The sequence below is a fragment of the Lactuca saligna genome, chromosome 4 (genome assembly GCF_052625555.1).
Source record: "Lactuca saligna cultivar CGN05327 chromosome 4, ASM5262555v1, whole genome shotgun sequence".
NCBI classification, from domain to species: domain Eukaryota; kingdom Viridiplantae; phylum Streptophyta; class Magnoliopsida; order Asterales; family Asteraceae; genus Lactuca; species Lactuca saligna.
Window position 1 is genome coordinate 284,848,655 of NC_136420.1, and position 13,701 is coordinate 284,862,355.

The 13,701-nt window shown below is 31.2% G+C and overlaps 2 protein-coding genes across 3 annotated transcripts; one reads left to right on the forward strand and one right to left on the reverse strand.

The window, feature by feature from the left end:
• The first annotated feature begins 385 nt into the window (after nucleotides 1-385).
• LOC145043723 (uncharacterized) lies at nucleotides 386-4,360 on the forward strand. Of its 2 annotated transcripts, none has more exons than XM_078992462.1 (12): nucleotides 386-917; nucleotides 1,107-1,280; nucleotides 1,369-1,437; nucleotides 1,544-1,699; nucleotides 1,909-1,959; nucleotides 2,132-2,253; nucleotides 2,367-2,429; nucleotides 2,544-2,595; nucleotides 2,693-3,282; nucleotides 3,367-3,573; nucleotides 3,826-3,946; nucleotides 4,096-4,360. In XM_078992462.1, exons 1-12 carry the CDS (start codon nucleotides 522-524, stop codon nucleotides 4,165-4,167), a joined length of 2,073 nt encoding a protein of 690 aa, XP_078848588.1. In that variant the 5' UTR covers nucleotides 386-521; the 3' UTR covers nucleotides 4,168-4,360. The 2 variants fall into 2 exon arrangements, with proteins under 2 accessions (XP_078848588.1, XP_078848589.1); XM_078992463.1 differs by having other exon boundaries at nucleotides 805-917; nucleotides 1,048-1,280.
• Nucleotides 4,361-9,499: 5,139 nt separating this feature from the next.
• On the reverse strand, nucleotides 9,500-11,471 carry LOC145040721 (uncharacterized). Its single transcript, XM_078988627.1, has 10 exons — nucleotides 11,292-11,471; nucleotides 11,076-11,144; nucleotides 10,875-10,949; nucleotides 10,729-10,797; nucleotides 10,445-10,618; nucleotides 10,334-10,369; nucleotides 10,131-10,255; nucleotides 9,846-9,897; nucleotides 9,644-9,751; nucleotides 9,500-9,532 (listed from the first exon to the last, which is right to left on the reverse strand). Exons 1-10 carry the CDS (start codon nucleotides 11,469-11,471, stop codon nucleotides 9,500-9,502), a joined length of 921 nt encoding a protein of 306 aa, XP_078844753.1.
• Nucleotides 11,472-13,701: the final 2,230 nt, after the last annotated feature.

Genomic DNA, 13,701 nt, shown 5'->3' on the forward strand with positions numbered 1-13,701 from the left:
ATGGAAGTGGAAGAGGTAACTAAAATATTTGTTGTGTAATATGACGTTAATATGGTCACAATTGGGTTTATTTTAGGAATTGCAAAAATGATCCATCGAGTAAAAAGATATTTATGCCCTCGTATGCAATGCACGTGAGGGGTTTAACAACAAAAAACAAATGATTATTAACTTCAGGGATCCGTTCCACACACAAACCTCTTAGTAAGGACAAAAAATCCAATTTTCAAAAAGTTTGGACCATATCCACAAAAAATACAAACCGTAGGGATCATTTTTGCATTTTTGTCTTTTTATAATCTTAAAAAGTGACATGGTCAATTTTCATTTGTAAATATCGTAAAATAATGGCTACGCTTAAGCAAGCAAATTTTGGTGTGAAAATTGAAAACTAACAAAACCCTAGGTGGCAACTGGTGTATATAAACATCATTTTCAGTTTTAAACCCCACACCACCACCACACCACCGTATTAATATAATTCATTATTCCGTACACCACCACGATCTTCTTCCCACGCCATGGATTTCGGCTTCGGCGACCTCGACGGTCCGTCGAAGGCACCGGCGACGAAGACCACAAGGTTCGCTCCCAAGAACTCCAAGTTAAAACCCAAACGGGAACCAGAAGCACCGGTTCCTTCTTCCGTATCGAATCCAGTCACTGTTCCTAAGGTGGAGTTAGAAGATTTAAAACCGCCGCCGCCAACACCACCGCCAATCGCAACGGTAGACTCCAAGGCTGAAATTGAAAAGCCCTCGCACACTGTTCCTCCTTCTCATGATGATAATGGTGATATGACAATGGATACTGATGCGACCGAGATGGAAATAGACAATGATCAACAAGATGAAGAAGATCATGTTGTTCGAGAAATTGATGTTTACTTTAATTCTTCGGCTGATGCCAATTCCAAGGTTAACCATCTACTTACTTTGTAATTCTTTTACGAATCCGTTTTATATCTCCACAAATCAGAGTTATGTTATCGGCTTGTATCATAATTTCTTACAAATGACGAATTTTGGATATTCACACCCATTGTAGGAGGATATTAGGCTATCGAGACACATGAGTGTTTAATGATGATTTTCTACTTTCTACAGCTCTACGTCTTGCAATATCCCTTAAGGCAACGCTGGAGGCCATACGAACTTGATGACAGGTGTGAGAAGGTTAGATTGAAACCAGGAACCGCTGAAGTTGAGGTTGAAATGTCTGTTCAAGTTAATTCTGAAAATTTTGATCCTGATGTAACAGACAAAGCAATGAAAAAGCAGGTCTGTCTCTGTTTCAATTTCTCTATAGCCTATAGTGGTAAAGGTCAAAAGCTGTATGCAACAATCTGATGTTTTCAATCAATTTTAGATATTATCAACTTCATGGAAGCCACCAATAGCAAATGGTTATGCTGTAGGGATTCTGATGGGCAATGAGGTATGTGTTCTGTTCATTTTAATGCAAAATTTTCCCCTAATGTCTTGTTTCTTCGACAATTGATGCAAATTGTTTTAGTACTTTTTTTTTTCAATTTCTTTTGCAGTTGCACCTCAATACTGTTAATGCAGTTGTGCAACTCCGGCCATCAATGCAACATCTTAAGCCATTGAAGAAGATGAACACAGCTCATGCTGACACAAACATGATTGATTCAGAAGACATCAAGGATGAAAAAACTATAAAACAACCCAAGAAACAGGTTCAGTATCTCTTAGATCTCTTAAAATCTCATCCAGTCTCTGTAGTTCTAGTATGAAACATTCATACAAGTTATAATCATGGTTGTATGAGAATTGTTTTCAATGGAAAATGACCTAATGGTTGACTAATTGAAGGTTACACTAAAATATGTCTTTGATATACCCTTTATGAGGTTTAATTTCTGATTATTTAATGTTAATTATACAGAGCAAGGTGCCAGGGGTTCCAATTGAGCAAAATGGTGGTATTAAAGAGGAGGTATTAGATCTTTACTTTTACATCTTTATTGCTATTATGCTTTTCCCTTGATTTATATATTGATCTAGTTGCAAAATACAAAAAAGCAAAACATCCTTTCACTCACCTTTCATGTAATTCTGCACATATAATATATTTTTCATCTTTATGTATCATGAATTATCTTCTTCAGGAGTGGATTCCCCTCAAGTACCATGGTGAGGCTAGTCAATTGTCAAATAAATGCCTACAAAACATGGTTAAAAGCCAAGATTCTCAAACACAAGATGCTCAAATAAAGTTTTCCATGAATCAGTATGTAACTCAACTTAATCCTTATTCGAGTCATTTTATCCTATTTAATCAGAAACTGCATTTCAGTTTCACAGTTTGTTTTATTTAATATTGTTTGCAAATTGTAATTACAGGTCTGATTATATTGACTCCTTGTGTCCTGCCACTAGTGTTAGACCTAAACGCCCATCTGTGAGGCATGTGCTCTTTTCTATTTTTTTTTTTTTTTTATGTGTAATTGTAGTTGTATAATTCTAAAAACTTGTGAAAAAGTGTTCTAAAGTTTCTTTTATTGGTTTATGATGTTTCAGTTCTTTGGTTCAAATTCCATTAGAAGAGCGTTATAAGAAGCGGCTTCTTGAGGTTAGTGACTTAGTGTTCCCCACTTTTAGAAAAAGGTTATATATAAATTTAATTATAAAAAAAAGGTGATTGAGTATTTATTTGTGGTTTTGAATAGGGGGCTCCAGTAAGATTCAATGTATTTAAACACATAGCTCCAGATTGTAGTGAGGAAGAAATGTTGAAAGTCCTTCAAACTCACGCCCAATTAGTACAAGGATTATGGGTAGCAAAAAGTAAAGTGAAATACAATAAAGATGCAGGAAAAGAGGTTTTACTTAGAAACTATGTAATGCTTGAATTTAGCAAAAGTCACATTTTTCGTGAATCACAGCTACCAAAACAATCTTCCATCAGTGAAATGATGAAAACAATATTGGATGAATTTGGTGCAAGAAGAGATTCCTTCAGGGATTGGAAATTTAGAGAGGCTAGAGATGATTTATTTATAAAAGAATATCCACATATTGTTGAGGAACAAAAAAAGATTTGGGATCGTGTGGAACCACAAATTATTGAGGTTTTATTTCCAAAAAGCTCCAAGCATGGGATTGGTGATAAAAGGCCTATATTAAATAATAATAATAAAAATAATATTGAAACAAAACCTCCAATTGTACAACCTTCTAAGGGTGTGATGCTGGATGAAACCCGAGAGGCTTTACCAAAAGCCCTTCAGAAACTTTTCCAAGCTTACAAAGTTTGCAGGTGTGTTCTTCCTTATTATTATTTTTCCATACTAAATAATAGAAAGCTTTACATGGTTTTTTTTTTAATTATTATTATGAACAGCTTGAACCAAATTCGTCAAAGATTGCGTGACATGGCAGTGTCTGAAAACACACTCAGGAAGGGGACAAGAGAGGCGAGAGCTGCAGCAGCAGCAGCAGATGCTCCTCAAGAAGAGCTTCTCAAAACCTTAACTCAACTTGCTGTTAACATAAACGGTGTCTTTGTGTCCAAATCATCCCCAGATCACCCTCAATATGATGATTTCAGGTAATTATTTCTATTACTTTATGCTAATTTACATCTTTGGTCCCTCGGTATAACACATTTTGGCAGTTTTCATCCCAAAAATGCTACAAAACCTCAAATAAGTACCAATTTTGCAAGAGAAACTTTATGGGGCCAAAACTGAAAAAACCAGCTATACTCAAGGACCAAAAATGTAATTTACTCTTGTAATTAGTATTATTATTAATATATGGTTAAATGGGAAGTTTTGTTTGGGTATGACTATAATAATAGGAGTATTGTGATCAACCTTTTAATTGCGGAAGGACCGAAAGGAAGGCTTAAAAGAAGCTCCATTGAAGCAGCTGCAGAGATGCAGCTGAAAAGGACACCGTCTGATACCGAGTTTAAAAAGGTGATACATTCGTTCATTCTATATTCTTTTGCGGTCTGTCAATGCAGTGCAGTATAACCTGTTATGTCATGTTATGTCATGTCATGTACTGTTCAGTTGTGTAGGATCTGGTCTCATGTTGTTTGTGTGGGGTTATTATGTATGTGCAGGTATTAACTGAGATATGCGTTACTCAGAATTCTGGGTGGGTCTTGAAGAGTGGGGATGGAAGTCCAACATAGAGAGAACATCTGTTTCTTTTCTCATTCATAGAATTTTTTGGTTTTAATTGAAAAGGAGTAAAGTAAGTAAATATATGGTTTGTTTTACTAGTAGATGGTGGTGTTAATGTTATCACTTCACTTATCAGAATGTAGGAAAACTTGGCACAATATATTAGTAACTAAATGGATTATGACGTTTTTCAATCAACAAGATGACCAAAATAAGAGGTGTTTTTATCATAAAATCACCCATGTTTTTCACGTTGATTATGAAATAATAATCCATTTAGGGATAAAATTCAAAGTTCTGTGAGTTTACTTCTATGAAATTGCTCTTATGGTATCTTTAAGGTCTTGCAAAATTTTTACAGAATTACGTTTTGGGGATTATTATTATTATTATTTACATAATTTTGGGTAAATTTAGCATCGGCAAAGTTATGAAATCTTTTTAGTTTAGTATACATATTCATTTAAAGATGGAGTCTTTGACTTAATAGACCGTTGAAGTCCCAAACTCGTCACCATTTAGTCATTCAAGTTCAAATCATGCTGATTAAGTCCCCAAGAATGTACTTAATATGCTACCTTGAGGCCAACTCATTTTACTTTCACTTTACTTTGTTATTATTATTTCTAGTAAAATTAAAATACTATAGATTAATAGCTAAATAAAAGTAATAAAAAAATTAATAAATATGTAATTAATACAATTGGACGAATTTCATTACTTTAAAATAAAAATTACATAATTAAAATAAAATGAAACTAAAGTATAACAATAATTGAGTACTACATCACGCCAAATATTTTCGAGGAACAATTTTGAATCTTCATTTGTAGTGTTTTTGAACAAATCACCATATAATTTCTCATCAAGGAGATGTAGGTTGACTCTGTGAACATATTCCACCAAATTAGAGCAAAAGTTGTGATGAATATAGCAATCATGTACTTCATTTCTATATGTCGCGTATTGTAGCGTACCAACATCTACTACTTTAAAATCTACTACTTTAAACGCTGAAAAATTTCATTTTCATCAGTCATATATCGTTGTCCTTTATATTCTAAAAGCATATAAGATAATATGATGCATGCATATATTATGCTTTGCAACCTTCTGATATCAATCAAGAGTGTTGAGAGTTTTAAATATTTGTCAACGCCTCTTAAGGATACTAAATGTTCGTTCCACATCCTTCCTAACCGCTTCTTAGGAAATATTAAACTTTATGATTTTCGTCATTTGAACATGTTAATGATTTGACAAATACAAATAACTCAAAATATATCCCATCTCCATTCGTTTTAATTGGCACATGGTACACCTTTCTGAGACAAATGTTGAATATCGACGATTAGTCAAGAACGCTAATATCGTTGTTTGAACCCGCAATACGAAATAATGCATGACATACCCAAAGACCATGGGATGCGATTGCTTCTAGAATTATCGTCGGCTCTTTATGATCACATCACGTGTATTGATCGCGACATGTATTTGGGCACAATGCGCACATCCAAAGTATACAATCAATGCTACCTAGAATTATAGGGAGCTCATGCTTGTTCTCATGTGTCATATACAATTAGATTTATGCCAATATCGTTCACAGTAAACTAAAACCATAACTTTATCAAACTTGTAGACACTATCCTGTATGGTTTGTATGGTCCGCTTAGACATCCTCAAATACTCATCCAAAGAGTGTGCTCACATGCCGTATGCTAACTGACAGATTGTGGCTATGCATTTTTATGTTGGAGAAAAGCGTTTCATACCTCCTGAGTAATCAAAAATACGTAGAAAAAGTTCTTTCCTCATTTAGAACCTTCGTCGAAACTTTTCAGTATACATGACACCATCGACAAACCAATATTCTATGAGAGGATTCTATCCGACTTCACAGTTTCTCTTTAGAGGACACCTTCTCATTCTAAAACGTGAAATTTAAGCTTCTTGTTCTTGATAATACTCCATCGTTTTTCCATAACTTTTCAAATAAATATTGACTCTCGTAATGCCAACCTATCCGGTGAAGTAGAAGATGATATGATGACATGGTAACATTGCTAAAATAAACATAAAAGTTATGGGTATTTGTGTTGTGAAAAAATGGACCGAATATAATTGGTGGCATTTGTAATAACTGTACCCTACGGTGGGAGTACGCACTTGAGTCTTAAAGTCTCAAAATCATCACCATTTAGCTATTGAGATATGCTGTTAACCACAAAAGGTCAGAGTGGAAAATACACCAAAGGCGAAGTTGCGGTTTAGTGTTCAGCTTCACTACTAAATATTTGCCTCAAGAATCTTCTTCTAGGTTGTGCTCCAGTCCTTGCTCATAGTCTCCCCTCAAAAGCAACACTCAACGACCTTCGCCATGTTACTTCACTCTTATAGTAGGCTTTGCTTCCCGGCTGAGGTCGAGACTTCATTCTTGGTCAAAGCCAAGATTGTGCTTCCTACCGAAGCTTTATTCTACTAACTTCACCCATGAGATCAACTTCCACCACATAACATCATGTTCATAAAATCCATTTTACTAACATAATCCAATTACATTCAACTACAAGACATTTATAACGTATTTGCCAAAAGTAACTTGATGCTAAAAGTTGATAAGCGAAAGGTGGAACTTTTACTTGTATATAGGTTTTACACAAAAGTAACTTGAAGCTTTTGAAATGTGTAAAATAAATAAAATGATGACAAACATAAATAAGTTTTTTGTTAAACGGTACTTGAAATAGCTTTTGGATTATAAGCTTTTTTTTAAAATAAATGTTTTAAACTCACACTCCCAACATAAATTTTTCTTTAATTTGAATTTTTTCTTAAATGCTAATAGCTAAAAACAATTAAAAGTTTTTCTTAAATGCTAATAGCTAAAAACAATTAAAAGCTCGTTGCCAAACACCACCTTAAAGGACTTATATGACTAAAAGGCTTGTAATTAATACGTACACCAACCATGTTAATGAGCTAAACTTTAAAGTTTTATATACCTATCTAAAATTTACCACAATGCATCTATACGCAATGTTTTGAAAACTGGACCGGAGATCGAACCGGTCGTCTTACCGTTTCAATGGTTCAGATGGTCCAACCGGTCAGACCGGTCTCAAAAACCGGGAAAACCGGATAATGTCATAATTATATTTAATTATATAAAAAATACAAAAAATAAAAAATATATATATTTTTTAATTTCCGGTTTTGCCGGTTCAACCGGACTGGTTTTTACCGGTTCAACCGGTTTTTACTGGTTTTCACCGGTTCAAATGAATACCGGTTTTTTGGCATTTAAGAACCGGATCCGGGACCGGTTCCCGGTTGAACCGGTCGAACCGGCCGGTCCGGTCCGGTCCGTTCATCATCTACTAATAACTTATTTTCCTACACTTTGATAACCATCTACTAGTAAAGTAAACCATATTTACTCCTTTTTCTATTAATACCCCAAAAAAAATCCTATGAATTCTTCATAAACCAGCTATAGCTTGCTCAAGATGTCCATAGCCCCACACCTAGAAACAACAAACGAGACATATAATCAACATTAATCAAGATCTACCTCAAAAATTAAGACACTTTCGATAGTAAGACATAAACCGTAATTTCAAGTATCTATCACATTATCCATATCTTACCCGAGATTAGAAAAAACAGATATTCATGTTTGACTTCATTCGCCACTCTTCAAGACCCATCCAGAACTTTGAGAAGTGCACATCTCAGTTATTACCTGCAAATTCGCACACACATGAGGCCCACATAAACATAACATAACAGGTTGTGATGTGAATAGGAAAAAAAACAACAAGAAGAATATGAAATGAAAGAATATAATCTGACCTTTCTAAACTCAGTGTTATTTGGTACCCTTTTCAGTTGCATGCTAGCAGCTGCTTCAATGGACCTCCTTCTCAGCCTTGCTTTCGGTCCTTGAGCAACTAACAGGTTGATCACAACATTCCTGTTATTTATAACAACACAAAGTAAAACATTACACTTAAGCATATAGTAATCCAAATAATTAACCTTTTTAACTTACAATAAGTCATATCATGAATAATAATAATAATAATAATAATAATAATAATAATAATAATAATAATAATAATAATAATAATAATAATAATAATAATAATAATAATAATAATAATAATAATAATAATAATAATAATAATAATAATAATAATAATAATAATAATAATAATAATAATAATAATAATAATAATAATAATAATAATAATAATAATAATAATAATAATAATAATAATAATAATAATAATAATAATAATAATAATAATAATAATAATAATAATAATAATAATAATAATAATAATAATAATAATAATAATAATAATAATAATAATAATAATAATAATAATAATAATAATAATAATAATAATAATAATAATAATAATAATAATAATAATAATAATAATAATAATAATAATAATAATAATAATAATAATAATAATAATAATAATAATAATAATAATAATAATAATAATAATAATAATAATAATAATAATAACAATAACAATAATAATAATAATAATAATAATAATAATAATAATAATAACAATAATAATAACAATAATAATAATAATAATAATAATAATAATAATAATAATAATAATAATAATAATAATAATAACAAATAATAATAATAATAACAAATAATAATAATAATAATAATAATAATAATAATAATAATAATAATAATAAAAATAATAATAATAATAATAATAATAATAATAATAATAATAACAAATAATAATAATAATAATAATAATAATAATAATAACAAATAATAATAATAATAACAAATAATAATAATAATAATAATAATAATAATAATAATAATAATAAATAATAATAATAATAATAATAATAATAATAATAACAAATAATAATAATAATAACAAATAATAATAATAATAATAACAATAATAATAATAATAATAATAATAATAACAATAACAACAACAACAACAACAACAACAAAATAATAACAATAACAATAACAATAACAATAACAACAACAATAACAATAATAATAATAATAATAATAATAATAATAATAATACCTGAAATCATCATATTGAGGGTGATCTGGGGATGATTTGGAAACAAAGACACCATATATGTTAACAACAACTTGATTTAAAGTTTTCAGAAGCTCCTCTTGAGAAGTATTTACATTCATGACACGCAATCTTTGATGAATTTTGTTCAAGCTGACATCATAAAATACAATCCTTATGTATATAACTTGTATATATTATGTCATAAATGAACTGTTTTCTTTTACTTTAGTACAAGAAATATTCATTTACTTTCTTTTCTTCCTATTACACTATCCTACTTTTTTTTTTTTTTTTTTTTTTTTTTTTTTTCAATTAGAAAATAGTTTTCAGAAGCTCCTCTTGAGAAGTATTTACATTCATCATATTTAAGTTTGCATTTTGAAACCCATAATCCTTGTACTAATTGAGCATGAATCTGTAGGACTTTAAATATATCTTCAACACTAGAATCCGGAGCTATGCGTTTAAAAGTATTAAATTGTACTGGACGCCCCTGTTAAAAACCACAAAAAAGCCAACAAATTTATAAATTTTCTTTAATATAATAAACAAATATGTATGAAAATCTGACAATTTGGGTCACCAACCTCAAAAAGCATAGTCTTATAACGTTCTTCAAGAGGAAGTTTGAGCAAAGCACTGAAAAATCATCAAACAAGTATTGGAGAAACATTATTTCACAAGTTCATACAATTGAAAAAGACATAAATGCCCTCATAAAAAATAAGTTTATATAATAAAAGGAACTTAGGATATATATATATATATATATATATATATATATATATATATATATATATATATATATATATATATATATATATATATATATATATATATATATATATATATATATATATATATATATATACCTTACAGATAGAGTATTGATGGAAAATTGTATTTGAGAGGAAGCTTCTTGTGCTTTAACCATATTTTGCATGGATCTATGTGACAATTGACTTGACTCATCATGGTATTTGAGAGAAACCAACTCCTGAAAAAAATAATAGTTTAGTGGCTAAAAAAAGTATATTTACAAAAATAATATAAATGTACAAAAAAGTTCTAATACCTCTTTAGTGTCCTCGTTTTGCTCGTTTAGCTTCCTCTGGATAATTAAAATAAATAAAAACCATAATTTAACCTCACAAATATTAATTACGTACGTCAAATATAAAAAAACAATTTCATGAGTTTTTAAGAGATACTGAACGTGTTTTATATCCTTTTCCTTCTTGATGTCTTCTGAATCGATCATGTCCACGCCAGCATGACTTGTGTTCATCTTCTTCAACGGCTTAAGATGTTGCATTGATGGTCGGAGCTTAACAACTGCATTAACATATTTGAGGTGCAACTGCAAAAGAAATAATGAAAGGAAGCATGAAAAACAATTTGCATCAATTGTCATTAAAACAAGCCATTTACTAAATAGTTTTATTGATATAAAAAAAAAAAAAAAAACACCTCATTGCCCTTCACAATCCCTACAGCATAATCAGTTATTGATGGTGGCTTCCATGAAGTTGACAATACCTGTATATAGTTAAGCACAAGTTAATAAGTCAACCATGGAATTAGAAGAAGAAGAAGAAGCTGAAACAAATACAGACCTGGTTTGCCATTGCTTTGTCACCATCGACATCAAGATCAATCTTCACTTCAGCAGTTTGTGGATTCAATTTAACCTGTAAAAACATATTATCCAACTCCATTAGCATTTAAATAAATCGAAAGTATAATCCATTTAACATCAAAAACCCTTTAAAAAATTGTATGCAAAGATCAAGTCTTGAACATATACATATACCTACCTTCTTACACCTCTCCTGTAGATTGTGTGGTCGCCATTGTTGTCTTAAAGGATATTGCAAAACGTATAGCTGTAGAAAGAGTAGCAAATCAGAGTTAATTATATAGAGAACTTGGTTTGATGACAATTCCATTTATTAATACAAACTAACTAAATACGTCGATCTGCATTACATTTTTTTTTTGTTATACTGATAGAATTAGAATGGTTAATTAACCTTGGAATTGGCAGCAGCCGAAGATGTATGCAAAACATCGATTTCTCGAACAACTTGATCTCCTGCATTTAGTTGCGTAGCATGAGTATCCATGTTCACATTGCCATTAGCATCATGATCAGGAGGAGGAACAGTGTGCATTGTGGAAACCGGCGGCGGCTTTGCATCGTCCAAGTCCATCTAAGAACAGCGACGGGATTGGATTGGATTGGGATGAAGATACGATTCTTGAGACTCACGTTTGAAAATCGATAGTGTTGTAAAAAAACCGACACGGAGGGTTTATCGGAATTGCCGCGTAGGGTTTTTTGTTATTTCTCACACCAAAATTTTCGGTTGCGATTTTTATTTTACAACCTTAAAAAAAAAATCAAAATTACCGGAATAATCCTAGTGGTTTAGTCAAATATGTAATTTCAATTTAGTTTTGACAAAATTGCAAATTTGATCCATGTGGTTTGTCAAAAATTAAGAATTTGGTCAAAAATGTTTTGGAGTTGTTTGTTTTGTTTCATGTTTGGTCAAAAGTTATTTGAGTGTTTATCCCCCACTACTACCCCTCTACATCAGGTTCAACCTGAAAGCAAATTTTTGGCTGCAACTAAATTGACGCCTTGCCGGAAAGGAGAGTCACAAATTGACGACACATACAAGATTTTGAAAGTGAGTTGAAACATGTGCTTTAGATCTTCTTGTCATGATGTGCTCAGGATTGCAAGCCTAAGAAGTGTGGTAATCCATGAAATGAGATTTTGGGTTTGACACAACAGTTAAAGTGAATAAACGGAGATACAAAAAATGTCAATAAGAAGACATGAACGTGGGTGGTATGGTACCGGCTGGTACAAAAGTACACGATTTAGAGCGATATATGTGGTTGAGTTATCCTATGGGTGAATGTAGGAGGATAAAATCATTAGTATGGATGAACTGACAGGATACCTTCAAAGTAAAGTATTGGTATTGTGATATGGAAATCAATACCTATAGAAAAGAAAGTATAGAAGTGAGAAGTCATGAAGTCATGAAGAGTGCTTAAACTCTAAGTATAAAACCCAACAATAGGTTAACTGCGATTATAGAAACAGAAATGAAATAGTATGTGTACCATAATGTGTTTTGGCATGTTGGCCATATGATGGTAGTGTATAGACCATGAAACCTTGTTTTGGTGGGCGTTCAGGTCAAGTTGATGATATTATGTTATTTGTGAGACTCTAATACCAGAGAGGGTCGAAAAAGACAAGATGAAAATATATATCAGAAGCTAATAATGGAATTAGTAAAGAATGGAGTGTTGGTGACGTGCTTTAGTATAAAAGGTCACACTTAGGCAAATTGGGACCTAAATAAGGAGTTAGACAAATGTAAACTTAAGATTGGATAACCGTATTGCATGATTTTGTTAAAAGTTCAAAAAGGGACAAAATGGTAAAAGTATCCAATGGGGTTAATAAACCTTGATGATGTATTATTAATTATTAAAATAGATTGCAATTGTGATGGAATGACCAAGGTGATATGGTCATCGAAGAAATTGAAAAGTGATGGGATAAAATTCCATTGAGATGGCTCATGATGAGATTCCAAGGACATAATCATTTAAAGGGGTAGATAATTGTAACATCCTAAAATTTAAGACTAAGTTCTTAAATTAATAAAGTAAATAAACCAAAAATGATTTATTTAATTAATTCATTAGGAAATAATCATATCATTAGTTGATGTGAAATTTAGAAAGTTAGAAGTGAAAATAATAACATTTTAAAAATTATAAGGCCAAAAATGTCAAATTAGCTAAGTGAGTTGACCAAATGGTTGACTAAATTAATAGAAGGGACTACAAAATTTATATAAGGTATGAAAAGGGACTTAGGATGCCCATTCTCAAAGAAAAGTCCCACATATTAGAAGAGTGGATCATTTTTGCCAAAAATGCGAAATTTGAGGGCATGGGTTATAAAATCGAAAAATAAGAGCACAATCTCTCCTATTTCAGAACCGGGTTTGATTGGAGAGGAAGAACAAGGAGTAATGGCGATTTTACTTTTTTTTTTTCACCATCTAAGGCTTGATTCAAGTGGGAAAGTGAGCATTCAAGCAAAGAACGTGAAGAACAAAGGCTTCCAAGGTAGAATCTCTTCCCCTCTATCCTAGAAATTCGAATTTGAGAAGTGGGTGAAACCCCAAAGTCGATTTTGATGAGAATTATTGATTAGGGTTTTTATTTCTAACCTCCCTTAGTTGATTTCATTGGTTCCAATCTCAAACCAATCATTTCATTGATGTTTTTGCTGTTTTGGTGATTTGGATGTAAACCTTCATGAACCTTAGAAAACTTAAATTAGGGATAATGAAATGGGATTTGATTCTATGATCTAGATGTTATTTTATATCAACAAAAACAATT